The 19,044-nt window shown below is 35.9% G+C and overlaps 1 protein-coding gene across 1 annotated transcript in view; it reads left to right on the top strand.

Moving 5' to 3' along the window:
• The window catches only part of LOC128208519 (tolloid-like protein 1), a 39,465-nt gene extending 23,399 nt beyond the window's left edge, over positions 1-16,066 (top strand). The window contains exons 7-19 of the mRNA XM_052912082.1: positions 3,504-3,728; positions 3,908-4,021; positions 4,239-4,384; positions 5,607-5,802; positions 6,346-6,468; positions 7,784-7,944; positions 9,558-9,741; positions 10,242-10,367; positions 11,653-11,789; positions 12,763-12,967; positions 13,557-13,734; positions 15,081-15,153; positions 15,453-16,066. Of these exons, the coding sequence (XP_052768042.1) occupies positions 3,504-3,728; positions 3,908-4,021; positions 4,239-4,384; positions 5,607-5,802; positions 6,346-6,468; positions 7,784-7,944; positions 9,558-9,741; positions 10,242-10,367; positions 11,653-11,789; positions 12,763-12,967; positions 13,557-13,734; positions 15,081-15,153; positions 15,453-15,614 (2,030 nt within the window). The 3' untranslated portion in view covers positions 15,615-16,066. The remainder of the gene's footprint in view (positions 1-3,503; positions 3,729-3,907; positions 4,022-4,238; positions 4,385-5,606; positions 5,803-6,345; positions 6,469-7,783; positions 7,945-9,557; positions 9,742-10,241; positions 10,368-11,652; positions 11,790-12,762; positions 12,968-13,556; positions 13,735-15,080; positions 15,154-15,452) is intronic.
• The last annotated feature ends 2,978 nt before the right edge of the window (positions 16,067-19,044 follow it).

Genomic DNA, 19,044 nt, shown 5'->3' with positions numbered 1-19,044 from the left:
ATTAGGATATACGATATACGCTTCCATACAGCATAATAACACAATCAGGATATACGATAACCGCTTCCATACAGCATGGAAACACAATCAGAACGTACGCTAAACGCTTCCATACAACATAATAACATAATTAGTATATACGAAATACGCTTCCATACAGCACGATAACACAATCAGAACTTGAGATATACGCTTGCATACATAATGATCACATAATCAGAATATACGTCATACGCTTCCATACAATAAATCTTCATCGCCCTTCAGATTTATTTCATACATGTCTCTTTTAACTTATCACATGTACTTTACAATTTTGCTCATAAAAACTAATCCATCCAGTAGTTCATCAGGGGTGATCTTGATATCTTATTTCTGATAATGCCACTCAATCACTCCTGGCAAATTGCAATGTTTCTAGAAAATGTATGTCTTTTTTACCGCAATAAAATGTATCTGACTTCAAGGAACGGTACATGAGCACGTCAATTCAGGGAAAACGATATACCTGGAAAAAAACTAACTTACCCAACAAAAACGTCAAACTTGTCTGGTTGTACTTACGTTTTTTTCTTGTTTTGACGCCCTAAGAAACATTTATACGCAGACACCTCGCTCGTGCAGAAATTCAAATTGAGTACATTGATAGGAAATGCAATAAACCTGGAAAAGTTGATCAACATATTAATTAAAATATCTATAACGGGGTATTTCTATTACGTTAAGTGCCAAAATAATTACGTAATATGCATCTATTTAAGATAATTACCAAAAACCAGCACATTCCGAAAAAAATGATTATTTCTGCAGATATTCACAAACGTGTTCACTTCGTCTGTCTAGCTTTCTTTAACGAAATATCAAAGAGCTACAAAAAATAGATTTTAAAGTGAACTCTTTTGATAATTTTCAGAATTGTTTAATGCTTTATTTCTTGCGCTGCTAATTGAGTATTAGTCACTGAATAAATCATAATCAGATTGATTGATTGTTTGAATGATCGATTGATCGATTTATTGATTGATATATTGATCGTTCGATTGATTGATTGATTGATTGATTAATTGATTGATTGATTGATTGATTGATTGATTGATTGATTGATTGATTGATTGATTGATTGATTGATTCATTCATTCATTCATTCATTCATTCATTCATTCATTCATTCATTTATTCATTCATTCATTCAGGCATTCAGGCATTCAGGCATTCGGGCATTTCATGGATTGATTGATTGATAGGTATTTTGGTTCTTGTTTTTCGATTCATTGATGGATTTACTGTGCTGAAATTTCTTTTTTACGATTTCAACCACTTGTAATGCGTTAAGTTGGAATACAAGTTCTCAGACAACCCAGACAGAATTGAAAATTGGGAACATTGCAAAACACATTAAAATGAGAATAAACATTGTTTCATCTCATCTTTTATGACTGTACATCTGTCTCTATGGGAGAGTTAGCAATACTCGCGTCAAGGGAGACTTTTAAAACCAGGAACACTTGTGGAAAGTACTCATTAATGTAATCGACTTCGATCTTGTGGGAAATGTTTAGGTAAAAGTTGAGAAATATATTGGGAATAGTGGTGTAAACTTCCCTTTTTCGAGTACTTCAAGATAGTTTCGGTTGAACTTTAGTTTTCAAGGCGTTCCACGCCTGATTCTTAATTAAAGTAATGGAGTTAACAGAGGTCTTTATGAGAAATGTCAGACAGTGTTGAACTAATTTCATTTTCAATTGTTATAGTGATATACACTCCCGTGTCGACCCACCTCTATGAAATGATTCTTAATTTTCTCTAGTTTTCCTATTCAGTATTTTTCAAGTATTTCATTATGAAGTTTTTAACTCATATAGTTTTTTTTAAAGCTGCACTCTCACAGACTTATTTTTTTGTCATTCAATAAGACAATTTTTGTGTAAATGTCTGGAGACCAGTGATTAAGACTGCTGCCAAAATATCAGATCACACTTTTCATATGTACGTTCGAAATTAATGTTTTATGGCTAAAAGCGTTACTAACGCTACAAGAATAATGGATTTTTTCGGCATATAACGCCTTTTATTAAACACCGTATTGGCACTCAACACATTCTCCCCACCCCCTTCCCTTTATTAATCACCGTATGTATTACTAAACCGCGTATTGGTACGCCACATAAGCCCATTGTATTACAGAATCCGAATTGATACATCTAACTCCCACTTTATTTTTGAACCCCGTTTCAGTATAACCTTACTCCAATGGAACACAAAATCCCTACTTTATTTCTGAGCCCCGTATAGGTACACAAAACAGCCCTCTTTTACGACTTAACACCATATTGTTACACAAAACCCCTTCTTAATTTCTGAGCCCCGTTTCAGATTTACCTTACCCTAGATGGGTACACAAAACACCTACTTTATTTCTGAGCCCGGTATAGGTACACAAAAAACCCATTTTACAACTTAACATCGTTTTGGTACACAAGGTCGTTTTAGTTTATTTAGTCTCGATTTTAACTCGATTGTGAAGATAGCTATAACCTGTATTGTATCACGATCGATTCTGTTTCCAGGTACAAACCGGTGCTTTAATCCACAACATCAAAACAAACTTGAATTTAAGGTTATAGACCACTATATCAAATTTCTAAATATTTTATAGTGAAAAGACCGATTGCACGCAAAAAAGTCACTGTTTTCTAGTGTTTAACGACCCGCAACACGATTTATGTTGGTTAAACGCAACAATTATGTATTCGCTAAATTACGTAATCCCGTGTAAGAGTACACGCAATGCGGTGAAAATATAATAAACAAAAAGTAGATCAAGTAGTTCCAGCATGTTCACCAAGGTTTTTTTTAAGCCACAAACCATTCAGCTTCAAATCCTACAAAGATGGAAAGTAGCCAACAGTCTGATATGGTATAACCACTCTTTGATTAACTGTCGTACGTTTATAAAACAAAGCAGGTGTAGCACTTAGAAGTCACTTCCGAACCGGTGTAACTTACCCTAACTGAACCCGTATCTCCTTAAACCTTGTTAAAAAGGACTGTTTTGGCACACGCATCTCCAAAGGTTAAATACCTGGTCCTGGTCTCATAAAACTACAAGTTGACGTCATATTTGACTTTCGAGTACCATACCGGTTAATAGAACATGTTACGCAGTAAGGTTAAGGCCGTTCGTAAACATGATACCCATTCGGAACTCCTTGGCCATTTTTATCGAAAAGTTTTATCGCGAGGTAATTTAATTCAGCAGTAAAACCTAATTACTTAACTCTTTGGAATCTTAATTATGTTTGCAGTTATACACATCACTGGCAATCAATTACATTTAATTAATGATATAATTCCTATTTTTACGAACTACTTCTACTGATATACCGGTATACATCCGAAGTTGTTTCCGATAAAAATGGCCGAGGAGCTCCGAATGCATGACCCCAATATCGTAGTCAAATAAACCCGCTTAACCTGTTAACCTTCCTCTCTGTGTTCTTCAGTATGTGGACGGACGCTACAGGAGTCTATAGGCCAGTTCTCCCACTCCCCGGCCCCGGAAAAAGAACAGTTATGCCAATGGCGGATCTCCGCAACGCACGGGGAAAAGATTGTATTAAACATAACGGCCCTTGACATTCCGGTTACGGGACACCTCGGCACTGAACAGTGTGAAACCGACTACCTCGAAGTCAGAGACGGCCATTATGTTTTATCAAAGCTTATTGGTAAGTAATGTTTCAAACATCAAAATATTGACAATGTTTGATTTTCGGAAAATTCATTTGGCTTTCACAAAATACCGGCATTAAAAATAAAATGAATTGTAAGATTTGTTCTTGCACTACACAGCCATGGTTATAAATAGTGTCTATACTTGTTTATTCCACTTGCTATCCATTGACAGGCCGGTACTGCGGGGACAAACTGCCTGGAACCCTGGTGTCTACTGACAGCCGTATGTGGGTGGAGTACCGCACCAGTGGAGGCCAGGGCAAGGGATTCGAGGCCAAGTACGAGGGTAAGTTCACCATGACCGAAATGTACACATATACTAGAATACGAAATAATTTCGACTGAGGTCAAGACCTGCAAGAATGTAAATATCTTTAAAGAGAGTTCTTCCTTGGAGTTCTTGTCAGTAACTCAGTTTGTTTCGCTCCATACTGAGTGACATTACTAATGTCAATGTAACTATCCACACATACATAATATGTAAACTTTGTCTAACCCTTCAGCAATATGCGGAGGCGAGATCCACAAAGAGCAGGGTTCACTGACGTCACCAAACTACCCGGATGACTACAAACCAAACAAGGAGTGTGTATGGAAGATCACCGTACCAGAGGACTACTCCGTAGCCGTCAAGTTCCAGTCGTTTGAGGTATGGTTATTTGTTGGTACGAGAAGCAATCGTAACGGTTGACTGGGGAAGGAGTTGGTGAGGTTATTTGGTTGATAGAATAAGGTTCCGTTATATGTTGGTAGAATTTGGTGCGGTTATTGTTTTTGTTGTAGTAGCCCGGCCCGTTTATGTGGTTAGTAAAAGTTGATAAGGTTATTTGTTTGAAGGATTTTTTGAGTAAACTTGGTTAATATGAGCAGGCACGGTTATTTCTTCTTAAATAGCTGGTGCCGATAATTGTTGGAAGAAGTAGGTGCCGTTATTTGTTTTTAAGTATTGTTGCGTTTATGTGTTGATAGGAGTTGTTGTTGTTATTTGATGGTAGGAGTTGGTGCCGTTATTTGCTGCCAATGCATAGTACGGTTATTTATTGGTAGGAGTTGGTGCCGTCATTTGTTGACAAAGGCTAGTACTGTTATTTATCGGTAGGAATTGGTGCCGTTATTTTGGTAGGAGTTTCTGCTGTAACTATAGTTGACAGGATTTAGTGAGATTATTCTTTAGTAGGAAGAAAGTTGGTGCGATCATATGTTAGGTGGGAGTAGGTAAGGTTATCTGTTTGTGGAGTAAGTGTGGTAATTTGGTGGTATAATAAGATACGGCTATTCTTTCGTAGGAGTTGATGCGGTTTTTGTAAGTAGGAGTACTTACGGTTGTATGTTCGTAGGAGTTGGTGCGATTGATGTTGTTTGGAAAAGTACTGTTTATTAGCTGGAAATATTAGGTACGGTTATTAATTGGATGGAGAAGACTCAAAGTAGACGCAGTTATTGACTGGTAGGAATTTGTATTGAAATGTGTTGGTTATTAGTTGGTAAGATAATGGACAAAGTTTTTGGTTGGTTAGAGTGTGTGTGGAAACAGGTTATTGATTGGTAGGTTGGTATGACAAAATGTGTGAGTAGCAGTGATTGACGTACTCATTCATAAAACGTCGCCTCTGTTGTCCACACTACATGTGTAATTGTGTTATCTATTTACAACTAATGCATTTGATTTAAGATCAAAATGGAGCCATGATTATATTTCTACCTTTTGCTGGAAACACCATAATGCCGGTCGTTCCATTCCTTACTCAAAACCATGATACTTGTCTACGACTTCAAGGCCACAACAGGAACTCGACGTTCTTCGCTTCAACGTTGGCTACAATAAAAATAAAACTGATATCGAGATAAATTGAGTTTCCTTCACATTGCAGATTGAGAACCACGATAACTGTGTATATGACTACCTGGAAATCCGAGACGGTCACGAGGAGACATCCCCCCTGATAGGTCGTTACTGTGGCTACAAGATCCCAGTGGACATCAAATCCAAGACCAATAAGCTCTATGTGAAGTTTGTGTCCGACGGCTCCGTGCAAAAGGCGGGATTTGCGGCAAACTTTATAAAAGGTACATGGTTTAAGCCCCCAATATACTCATGTTCAAGTGTACTCGTGTTGTAATCCCACCATTTATCGGTAAAGTTTTTTTGATGCGTGTGTGGTTTGTTATTGGTGTTTGTATTTGTGTATGTGATAATCTATACGTTTGTGTCCCTAGTTGAGTGACATTGGGGCCCTTGCCCTGTGCCCCTAAACAGGATCTATTTTTGAATGTTCGGCTCCTGGGCTTGTCCCTGTAGTTTTTATTGTCTTATTTAATAAGATTTTTTACCAAACACAAGGTTATTAAAATGATGATGTCGTCGTTTGGAGTGTAAGTTGGTAGACGCTCAGAAGGTGCTTAAACTATAATGATGAAATTTGGTTTATAGCAAGCTCATATAAAAACAACATAATAATTGTATTTTGGGTTGGTAGTGTCAAGTTCGCTGTTGCTAAATTCCCGATTGCACATATGAACCTGGCTTAGTCGAACTGCGACGTGTCTAGTTCATATATTTAAGGGAAAGCTTTTTTGCAATATTAAATTTCAGTCATTTTATGTTTTCAGAGTATGACGAATGTGCCACAGGGAAGCATGGCTGTGACCACGAGTGTGTGAACACCCTGGGCAGCTTCAAGTGTGAATGTAAGATCGGGTACGAACTTCATTCCGACGGCAAAAAGTGTGAAGGTGAGGGGTTTATATCAACTTGGAAAATTTATATCGGAATTGTATAATACTACTTCTAACTGTCCTAAAAGAGTTGTTCATCGTATGCACAGATGTACATGAAGGCCATTTTCTTAAGAAATAAGGTTGGAAAAGTCTCAATGGAAACTTGTGCTTCACAGGAGACATATACAATCGGCTTCCACAAAATCACCACATTTTGTTTGTTTTTATATAGGAGGACAATATACTCTTTATGATGATAAATTCGGACGATTATTGATTATGATTGAAGGTATATGTTGTTTAAGTCGTTTAACTATTTTATTTTCTATTATTATCTATTATTTTTATTGCAACAGCATAAAAGGATACAGATTATATAGTAACGAGCACTTGTGTCTTCTTAAGATGATATATTAAATACATAAATAAATTTATATTATATTAAATATTTCGGATATTTTGTTTTGCTAAATAAATGGAATAGCTTCCAAGTACACCAATGCCTTCAGGGAAGCATTTGACTGCATTCTGATTGTTTTATTCTTTGACGTAGTTCTCCGTTTTATTTTATACCCTTTGCTTGATGTAAGGAACCTTAAAAGCTTCCGGGTTATGTTTTGTTATTTGGCAACCGTTTGTACTGTAAGGTATTAATGCGCAGAGTAAAATTTATTTGACAAAAATACCCCGGTATCTGCTGTCTGTGTTTGTTTATTGGAACAAATAAATACAAGGTGCTGTCTGCAAATGAGGCTTTCGAAATCTCTGCTTCGGTGTTCTCTGCATGCGCATGTGGTGGAATTGCCGGGTCAAGACCGGAGTTCGTCTGTTGTATTTTTATAAAGAAAAATATCGAGTTATTTTGAAAACATTGAGATTGCAGTCAATGGTCTAGTGAAAAACCTCAAACCTCGATCGTCATATTCCCATATACTAAGTACATAATAAATTATTTATGTGGGTCAATGGCTGATAACTGCAAAGTTCTTGTCACCGGCGCCAGATCGAACTTACTGAGTCCATTATCAGACTTGGTAACACATGAGTCCAGAAAGTAATCATATACTCTCTTATTACTGTGATTGAAGGAATCATTATTAGAAAATCATAAACTGTTTACGAGCATAGCATCTGTAGTTCAACTATGATACTTTATTTTATGAGTTCACAGTACGCATAAACGAAATAAGTGAGGCGTTTTAACAAGATACTTGGTTGTTAAAACAACAATTGGTTCGTAAAAACGAAATAGTTAAAGAGCTAAATGACAGGTTATGGCTTTCGTAGATAGATGCACATCATGAGTTTCACATATTCTATTATATCGTAGATGCATGCGGTGGCTATATCGACGCGACGAACGGTACCCTACAGAGTCCCTCCTTCCCCGAGCTGTACCCACCAAACAAGTTCTGTGTATGGCAAATAGTGGCCCCAGAACAGTACAGGATCACACTCAACTTCACACACTTTGACCTAGAGGGTAATAATGTAAGTATTTCACAATCAGTTTTCCTTCCTTGAGTTATATACCTTCTCAATATGTTCTATTGTGTGGCAAATAGTCGACCTGGAACAGGACAGGATCACACTCAACTTCACACACTTTGACCTAGAGGGTAATAATGTAAGTATTTCACAATCAGTTTTCCTTCCTTGAGTTATATACCTTCTCAATATGTTCTATGTGTGGCAAATAGTCGACCTGGAACAGGACAGGATCACGCTCAGCTGCACACACTATGACCTAGAAAGGAATAACAACTTTTTCACTCGGTTTGCTTCGCCGTGTTAAGTACCTACGACCTTGCGAAAGTCAGATTTAAATGACTCCACTACTCAATATATGAATCGACTCGGTCACTTGCACCAATAAACGAAGTATAGTGCACGAAAAATGGCTTTGATTTGAAAGATAAAAATGATTTAATTTTACAATTATACCAGTACCAAGTTAATATTGCTTATTATAGCATTGAATAGATGTGTGTTCGGCCCTATTATTTGACACAATCATGTAGGTTTACTTAATGTACTGAAAAAGTAGGATACATTGGGTTAACTGTTTATGCAGCGTGCTTTTCATCATAAACAGCGTGTTTGTAATTTAGTTTAATGTTCTCCATTCCATGTCTTGTTAAATAAGAGCGCATTTATAGACCATGCTGTTCCATTAATGAGCTGCTACATCTGTGCTAAATTATAAATATTCACGCAAAAGCATTCTAGAAATGCTGTATATCGGAAGCACAAACTGCATCCAAAGTTTACAAATGCTTGGAAATGTTGATTGAGATAAAATGTGCAATGTTGTCCACGCCCCCAAACACCGGCTTAAGAGGTCTGATAATACTCGTTGTGCGTGTATTTTGTCCGATTACGTAATCCGTTTATTGTTTGAAAATCACGTTCTGTTTGTAATGTTTAACAGGAGTGCATAGTAGAGTTCAGTTCATCTGAGCACGTTGTTGTTGCTATTATGATCAATATCCGCCCGCCTATTGTCCGCCTGTCCCGTCGACCGTCCGTCTGTACACAAATGTTAACGACCTCTCCTCTAAAACCGCTCTTCCAATTTTGATTAAACTTTCCAGGAATATTCTTGGGTGGGCCCATACCAAGACTACTGAAAGTTATTCCATGCATTTATGCAACTTATTGAACTATGGTTGCTATGGCAACGGAATTTGTTTCTGTGAAAAATTATCTCCTCCTGATCCGATTCCAAAACAAATAAAACAATTTAAGAAACAAGGAACAAGGTGACATTGCCAAAGACCTTTTTAATACATGTATACTTCTTTTTTGTAGAATCTACATCGAAGAAAATCAACGAAACTTTAGCCATATTCACAAAATCAATCGATCAATCAATCAATCAATCAATCAATCAATCAATCAATCAATCAATCAAACAACCAACAAACCAATCAATCAATCAATCAATCAAAAAAATCAATCAATATATCATAATATGCTCGTAGAAGTATAGTTTTACGAATGTTACGCATTAATAAGTTATACATTTGTACAATTAATAAATAAACCAATCAATCAACCATCTAATCAGTCAAACATGCAATCAATCAGTCATTTCCTTTCAGCAAAACTGTGAGTACGACAGTGTACGGATCACGAGCGGCACGGGTCCCCAGTCCGTGGTGAACGGGATGTACTGCGGCTCCACCCTCCCTATGCCCATCACATCGGAGAGCAACACCCTTACACTCGAGTTTAACTCGGACAACTCCGTACAGAAAACCGGCTTCCTGGCGCTTTTCTTTACCGGTAGGCACACTATTTGTGGTGAATAATGTGAACACTATTTAGCTCTTGAAAAGTTTTCATTTATGATCATGTTGTTATATTTTAAAGCCGTATATCACAAATAAAGCCACGCTCAACTGAACAGTATCACCTTATTTTCGGTCGAAGCTTGTAACACGCAAACGTTTTGAACCATATTATTAGTTCATCGTTAGATGCCCTCTTTTGACCAATTATGTTACACTCCATAAATGAAGAGTATTAACTAAATGTGCCCGGCGTCCGGCGACGATTGACGTGGAGACATTTTGGGACCAAGGTAGCGGCGTCCTGTTGATCATTGTACGACAAAAGTTGGAGAGTTTGACCAATGTTGAAAGAGCGTTGGGCTATTTTATGGAAAAAAGGCATTTGGCTTGGGGTCTATTTTACCTAGGGACTATTTGACAAAGATCCCTATTGTCAATTGAGATGAACAAATGAAAGTATCAGCTAGAACGGAATCCATGCTCTCTTTTCAGACAAGGACGAGTGCGCGGTTAACAATGGCGGGTGCCAGCATATCTGCAAGAACACGGTCGGAAGTTACGAATGCGCATGTCACAACGGATTCACCCTCCACGAGAATAAACACGACTGCAAGGAAGGTAAGAACCCCCTCTTTATCAGCCCCAAACCCTCCTTCGCCTTTACACTTGAATGGAGTAGTTCATGGTACTTTAGCACAGACGGAAATAACGTCTGCGCACGCCACAGCAGAATCGCGCTGCACCAGAATTTGCACGATAGCAATGAGTACGCACACTAAGAAAGTGCTCGGTAATCCTGGCCCAAATATCACGAAAATACTTAAGTCAAATCTCAATCTCTATCTCAACTCATTTAATAAAAAAACATAGTATGATTTAAAATATTGCATGTTTGTATAGTTTTTTGAAACATATTTTCTCATAGAATGTGTTGATATTTTTTTTTACCAATGTTTCAAAGAAAACTTATTCTGGAGCAAAAACAAAAGTTGAGTAATTGTTACAAAAACAATGCAATGGTACTCAAGTACATTTTTGACTAAAGAACATTTTCCCTTGAAATCTAAGCTTTTAATCAACATATTCTATAATGGAATGTGTTTTTAAAAGTTTTGAAAACATATAATTTTTAAAAAAGTATATCGTGTCTATGTGGTAAAATTAGTTGAGACTGAGATTGAGACTTAAGTATTTTAGATATTAGGGTCCTCAATACTTGGTCTTCCCAGTGACGTCTACAATAGGTGCAAAGACTAGATACGATACGTTGGCGTCGTAACCTGGACTCTGACTATCAGGGTGGCAGAATTTCGTCAGTTTTAAGCATACTCATGGTGTAAAAGATTTGCGCACGAACATTCAGAAATTCAGTAGTGCTTAAATTGAGAGTTTCAAGCAGGAATGTGAAATATGAACACGCTGCTTGTTTCAATTATACCGACACCGTAACAAGTTTAAAATAGATCTCAGTTGTGAATTAATAGAAAATATGACAGAAAATGCTATTGTAAATTAAACTATGGTTTGCTTTAATTGAAAAAAAATCAATGGAGTTTCAGCCAGCAGTAAGGTGTTTGTTTATAATAATACATACAATTACTCTATTTCAACAATGTTTACCAACTTCAAAAAAAAAATGAAAGTACCTTCAAATAAATTATAAACATTTATTTGTAATTTTCTTTTTTAGGCAAATCTTCCACGTATAATATTTCTATGTGAGTTGTTACCGATTTAACTACTGTCTACGATTATTTTACATAAGTAGAACCAAGTTTCTATCTTTGACTTTGCTTTCTACGTGGATATGATACTTTTATTTCCCGCATTGAAGTCCCGTGATCGGACCATGATTTGGGGAAAACTAAAAGTACATATTTTTGAATGGCTATTGTGTTTGTAGGCGGCTGTCAGCACGAGATATTGGCTCCGTCTGGCGAGATCAGCAGCCCCAACTGGCCGGACTTCTACCCTAGCAGGAAGGATTGTGTCTGGCATTTCTCCACAGTCAATGGACACCGCATCAAAATCGCCTTCCAGGTATACGGCATTTATGTCGTCTGCTTAGAATGGCAGACATGGATAATGTTATCCGGCGGCGTCGTCAACATCGTCGTCGTCATACCTTTGACGCCATCGTCTTCGGCGGCATCACTTAAATGTCTACCCTCTTTATCAAACCTTATTTAAACTCTGTCACAAAGTAGGCTTCACGCTGCACTCTCACAGATTGAAAGTTTTGACAACTTTTTTTATTTATGTCTTGGAACGAGCCATTTTTTTGCGAAAATGCATGGAAACCAGTTATATTAGACAAAAAAAAATAGATTGCAGATTTTTATTTTCAGTTTAAAAATTGATGTTTTATGCATTTTTCTTAAACAGTAACGGTTTAAGCCATAAAACAGTAATTTTCGAACGGAAATATGAAAATCTGCGATCCGATCTTTTTCAGCAATCTTTTATCGTTGGTTTGCAGATATTTACGCAAACATTTGCTCTTTCAAAGACAAAAAAATAAAGAAGTTGTAAAAACGGTATATCTGTGAGAGTACAGCTTTAACGTCTAATACTCACGACTAACTTATTCTTTAACACCCCATTCGATTAACGGAAAGTACCGGAATTGGTTGGAATCGACAATGACCATGAATGGGCATGTTCGATAACCTCTCAGATCGCACTTTTAATTAACTCGGGAGAAATGTCTTTTGAATAGTAAAACTGAATAAAAGTTTAAAAAGAGGCGACAAATTCAATTCGCGGAATTTTTATTAATGAGACCATTGGTGGATGTGTGCTTTACAGAATGTAGCTGCTGTAGTCTCAATCATTCGCTCTGGTCAAAGGCAATAACGAAACAAAACGTCTATCCGCATAGAACGGTTGCGATCCTGATCAGATGCAATTGTCTAGGTAATCGAGACTAATTTAGTAGCTCAGTGATATACTCGTTGGCAGACTACACCGGGGACGAAATATGATACAATAATTATGATTATTTGTCGTTCAGAACTTCGAATTGGAACAACACCAGGAATGCACCTACGATCATATCGAGATTTTTGACGGAAGTAATAACTACGCCCAGACGCTTGGACGGTTTTGTGGCGGCAAGCTTCCACCGACGGTCATTTCCTCCGGAAATGAGCTTTACATGGTCTTCTATTCGGACGCTTCCGTTCAACGGAAAGGATTCCACGCTACTCATAACACAGGTTATTATTTTACCTAATTATACCAAGGACGGTCACACGACTATGATTTTTTCCTCTTAGATTGTGTTTATGCAATTACTCAAAACAGGGACAGAACACTGATTTAAAGCTGCACCCACACAGATTTAGCATTTTGTCATCTTTGTTTTTGTTTCGTATTGGAATGAGCCAATTTTTGTCTGAAAACCAGTGATATAAGACTGCTGACAAAATCAGATCGCAGTTTTTTCATATTTACGTTAACATCAATTCACGACCGTAAATATGAAAAAAGTACGATCTGATTTTTTCCCTAGTTTCCAGACATTAACAAAAAAATCGGCTGATTCGAAGACAAGAGAAATAAAATAAAAAAGATGTCAAAACGGTCAATCTGTGAGAGTGCAGCTTTAACCTGGCCAACCACCTATTTATTTTTACCTTCTGTGCTGAATAAATGAAAGTTTAAATAGGTTATATGAACGAATAAACTATTGATTTGTTGTTGTCGGAAAAACCATTGGTATGTCAAATTCGTCATCAATTTCTTCGACTTCGATGGCCATCACTGTGGGCGCCATTGTTTATTTCCTCTGTTGGTTCCCTGCAGTGTGCGGCGGACGCCTGACAGCCGTTGAGCAGCAGAGCCAGTTGTTCTCCCACGCGCGGTACGGGGACCAGAACTACGATAACAAGCTCGATTGTGATTGGGTGATTGAGGCGCGCGAAGGGTACCGAATATCTTTCTACTTTACGGCGTTCGAGATTGAGGACGAAACGGATTGTGGGTAAGTCACAAGCGGCAATATCACTGAATAAAAAACAATTCATTATAACAAAAAAACGTTTATAAATCTGCTCGAAATAAAACTTATAATCATTAACAATATCATTCAACTAGCCAAAACTAATGCCAAAATAAAAAGGAAATAAGACATGCGTGCGCACAAGAATACACCATTTTAATAGTTTTTTTGTTTTTTTTTAGTTTTAATACAATAGACAATATGTCCATGAGTATACATTTACAAATAGAGAATTATATGCATGTAAGTAATCAAATGGTCAAATAAATCACCAATGATCATATAAATAAATATTCATGTTTCATGTCATAATAGAGACACAATATAGCATTATGTACATGTATATGACAGCGAGAGATCATTGTGTACAAAACACATATTATTCATAGTAATAATGGTATTGGTTTCTAACATTAAATGCCTTATGTATATACATAGCTAAATTTCTATTCACTTTAACATTGTCCGATTGCATTAACTCAACAAACTTTGGTACATTTGGTCTAGTCCAATAATATTTACTAATATAAGTTTTTCTTAAATCACTATACAATGAGCATTCTAAAATAAAATGAAATTCATCTTCTAATACATAACAACACAAACATTTTCTATCAATATATGGTATTGGGTCAGGTTTGTGCCATCTGCCTGACTCTATTGACAGTCTATGTGAAGAAACTCTCAATCTACACATGTCTTTTCTAAATTTGTACATATTAACATTTGTCAGATAAGGTTGTAACATAAAATTACTAAACATTGTATACGATCTTGCACGAGATGAGTTATTTAATTCTGACATCCGATTCTGAATAAACATATCATTTAGTCTTGTTTTTAACAATGATATAAACATATTTTCATCACCAACTCCTTGGTTTAACCATACATAATGAAAGCCTAGAGATTGCAATAAAGAACACACATCATTTGCCCAAGATTTACAATTAGGTCTTGTTTCAATATAACTACACATATGAGAATACATACCTTTAACATATTTATGAGCATCTAATTTTATAACTTTCAACCAATATCTTATAACATTAACAACTCTCCTAGTGTACAATGTAGTTCTACCAAGTTCGCCATATATAAAGTTATTCTGAGTTTGAATTTTAACACCTAATAATCTTTTGCATATAATATGGACTAGAACTAGCCAAATGCCTAACGTTACTTTTAGAACCTATGTTTTTTACAGTCTCAGAGGTTTAATGATGGGGTGGGCGCACGTCCTAATTTGATTCTCGCAGCCCCCTCCCCCAACCTCCCCCCAAAGTTTTCTACCCAGCATTATATACTTGTTCATGTTATTTTTACAGGTATGACAACGTCGAGGTGTTTGACGGTCCTCACGACACGGACACGTTAATAGGACGTTACTGCGGTGGCGACGTGAGTAGATCATCTATAATTAGACTGTTTGCATTTTTCAAAGAAAACATACGTGTTATTGTTGTCTTTGTGTCAAAACTTTAAATTGGCCATCATTTAACAACATTTCAAACATTGTTTGCACGTTTAAATTGCCAATACACAATCATATGAATAACCATGTCTAAAACTCTGACAATAGTAATTATAGATTTATGTCCCTTGATCGCCTTTGAAAAAACACAACCTTTATGGTCGAAATTGTTCCGATTGGGACGAGCGTAGACATCCGACTGATTTTTGTCCATTATCCATTACAGGTTCCGCCGGAGATCTTTTCCACGGGCCAGTTTCTGTTAGTCCGTTTTAAGTCAGACGACACCATCAACTGGAAGGGATTCTCCGCTGTATATCTAGAAGGCGGTCGCGCATTTCCCAGTAGTGCTAACGTTAACCCCGTTCCACTTCCCTTTAATACATAGCCTAATTTGTATGACGTCACGTCACTTTGACGTTACTCGTTAGTCTCAATTACGTAGAGCCTCGTTCTCGTTGTTTTGGCATTATAGTGCTATTGAAGCGCTTTGTATGAAATCCAGTAACAGTTACATGTATATAGATGTGTACATAAAAGTGTTTATTTCTGAAATCCTATGAATTTTAAGAAAAATCTACATTTACCTCGTAAGAAGGTCTAAATATATAAGTACATTTCTGAATGTAAAATGCAATTCACGGAAACTACACCCGTTTTCCTGATAATTGAAATTGTATGGAGAGATGCAAGTTAAGTTCCTTCATACATGTTTTGAGCATTAATAACAGTGTATATTGGCATTCCTATTAACATCGCATTGGTTTTTAAATTGTTTCTGTTTGTTCACGAACTTAAAGAGTGTCCCTTGAATATGCTGTATTAAATGGGTAAAGAAGAGGAGTTTGATATAATCGACTGTTCAGTATACATGTGAACACCACGTGGTATATGACGTCACAAATTCTAAGACGCACAACAAAACTCGGTAAAGAACCGAAGACAGGGCTCTTTGAGCGGCATAGTCTGCGCCATGTTGCCAAACAAATTGGTTTAGAAATAAGATAAGTTACATTGTTTTTAAGATGTAAAGCGATACCAAAGTATGTGTATCTTGCCATTTGTGACGTCATTTACCACTTGGTATACATACTAACTGATTTATATAAGTGACCATGGCCGGATACCCAGGTACTCTCTTGGTTTCATAAGTGTTAACGTGTACCATGGATGCTGATGGTGGTGTATTACATACCGTGAAGGAGAAAGAAACTTGGAGAAAGGAGCATTGTCGACTTTTTATCATGTAAAAATCAAATATAAAACTTTTCTAAGAAATTTGTACACTGTAAACATACTAAGGCGATAATTTAAATTCATAGAGTAATTGTTATAAATATAAAAGTAAACAATAGAATTAGAAAATAGAAAGATATTTCATCGGCAGCAGGGCTCTAAGCTGTGACTTCGACGTATGCAGTCGGGCACCTCATCCATTAAACCATGGTGGACATGTGTTCATGATGATTTTTATGCGAGATAATAAACTCAATTTAAATTATGTCAACATTAAACCTAAGAGATGTGAATGTGTTTTGTAATTATTTTAGAAAAAAAAACTGCTTTGGGTCGTAAGAAGACGCAAAATAAAGTTATATTTGTCGGCACTTTTTGCTGTTTGGTAGATGGGTACTGAGAAACTCTCAAGAGGCCAAGTTAAAGATGCACTCTTCCTCCCAAATAAGATGTACCACAATTATTACAAATGTTTTTATTAGTGTTGGGAATGGGACAGAAAAATTACTATCGATAATCGGTTTCTGAAATCGATCAATGATCGATTATTAATCGATTTAATCATTATTTAATTATGTTTGGTCATGATATTTTAAGCATACACAAACAGTACATGCACCAGTTTTAAAATGATCTTACAACATTGTTTGTACATTTAAATTACATTATTTATTCAGAACGAAACTATCCATTTCTAGTGCTTACGAGTTACTATTATAGAACATGAGACCACAGGCTCTATTTTTTGTCTTACATTTAGTATACATGTATAAAATAAACACAAATAAAGATATCAATTGCTTTTTAATAATTAGTTAGTAACAAGAACAACAAGCAGTTGAATATTCTTTATGTTTTACAAGAACATAACCTTTTAGAAAACAGAGAAAACTAAATTCTTAGATAGTAGAAGTAAACGGTAACATGTTTTAAAAATCACTTCCAAACCATAAAAATGAGAAGTTGAAAACTAAATCTTTAGCAGTTAAATTACAAAGAAACTTTGTAATAAGGTACTGTTGTGACATACTGACTTGATAAAATAATGACTAGATAACTTAACATATTAACACTTTAACATTTCAACATTAACTAGCATTAACCAGTAAAAAGAAAATTAGTCGGTAGCGGTTTTGTCCCTTGTTTCTATAATCGATTGTTCAAATTTCACTATCGATTGTCGCCGACGCAGGCCTTTCCGATCAATTGTCGATTATAATCGATCATCGGCACAACACTAGTTTTTATATATCAAAACGGATGAATCAATGTCGAAAACAATGGTTCTTATAAAGGATACCGAGTCAAATTTGACATAAAGGTGCTGGAAACACGGTATTTATACCTTTTGAGACGATAGTAGATCAAAATAAATCTTTTAACACTCGCCAATCATTTGATATTGGTGCGTGTTCAGATAACAAATACACGGTTACACTCGTGTTAACAGTAATTTTTTTTTCCAAAAATGCATTAATAAGTAAGAAGTTAAAGGATTCTTTTCCACTCAAAATATGTATGTAATGCAAGTGTATGTATTGATTTTGAATAACAGTGTCACTTTAAACCCGTTAATTGTTTCTGTATTTCTAAATTACACAAATTAACTTGCTAAAGCCGAGAATGAGCACAATATAGGTTGATGTTAAGATCCCATTTTTTTTATAATTTTAATGCATTTTAATGTTTAGCTCATTTGACTTGAATGATCAAAACAAAAAAGGTATATGATTAAGGTGCATATAAAACACTAGCGGCGATATATTAGCGTTTTTTTTAACTGGGGAATTGGTGGCTTCGTAGCTATTGATTAAAAAAAAACACGCACATTTAGAAAGGTAAATAGTTTTAATATTTTGGTTTAAATGGGTTAAACATGAAAACGCACTTAATAAAAAAATATAATTTGGCATCAATCTACATTGTGCGCCTTTAATATTGATGGGTTAAGCATTGTCAGTACAAGTATTTTCCTTCTTCATTCTGTATTACTATTGTTGTTATAAAGTGTTTGCAATTTATAGCTGTACATTTTGATTAATGTTTTAATATATTTCATCATTTGTTTTAGTGATGTGTAATAAAGTTCAAATAAATAATTCTATTTCGATCATCCTTAAATTCAATTCACTATCCATTTTATGTTTTTTTAGACGAGTTAAGCTTAACATCTTTTGTGTGTTTACCACATCAAGCCGACATGCAGGACGTATATTTCGGCCACGTACACTCAATGGCAAGGTCATTAGGGGTCAAATGTCATATAGCCATATTTTTTTTTTATCTCCCTTCCATATAATTCTTTGATCGATTGAAGTTACGAATTAAACGTTACAAACTCTCTTCTTTTCAATTTACTTGCACAGGGTAATGCTTTGCCCCAGTAAAAAAAACAATGAAATACCACTGGGATTCCGGCGTTAAGATATACATGGTAATCCAGTGAAATTTACCGCCGGTATTCCAATGAAATAATACCACCCAAATTTATCACCAGAATACCACTCTTTTACTGTGATAATACAGTTAATTATAATAATACAAAATATTTCTAAACAACATGTGTGAGATACATACATATT

Source organism: Mya arenaria, chromosome 2 (genome assembly GCF_026914265.1).
Source record: "Mya arenaria isolate MELC-2E11 chromosome 2, ASM2691426v1".
Taxonomy (NCBI): Eukaryota; Metazoa; Mollusca; class Bivalvia; order Myida; family Myidae; genus Mya; species Mya arenaria.
This window is presented reverse-complemented; position numbering and strand designations above follow the sequence as displayed.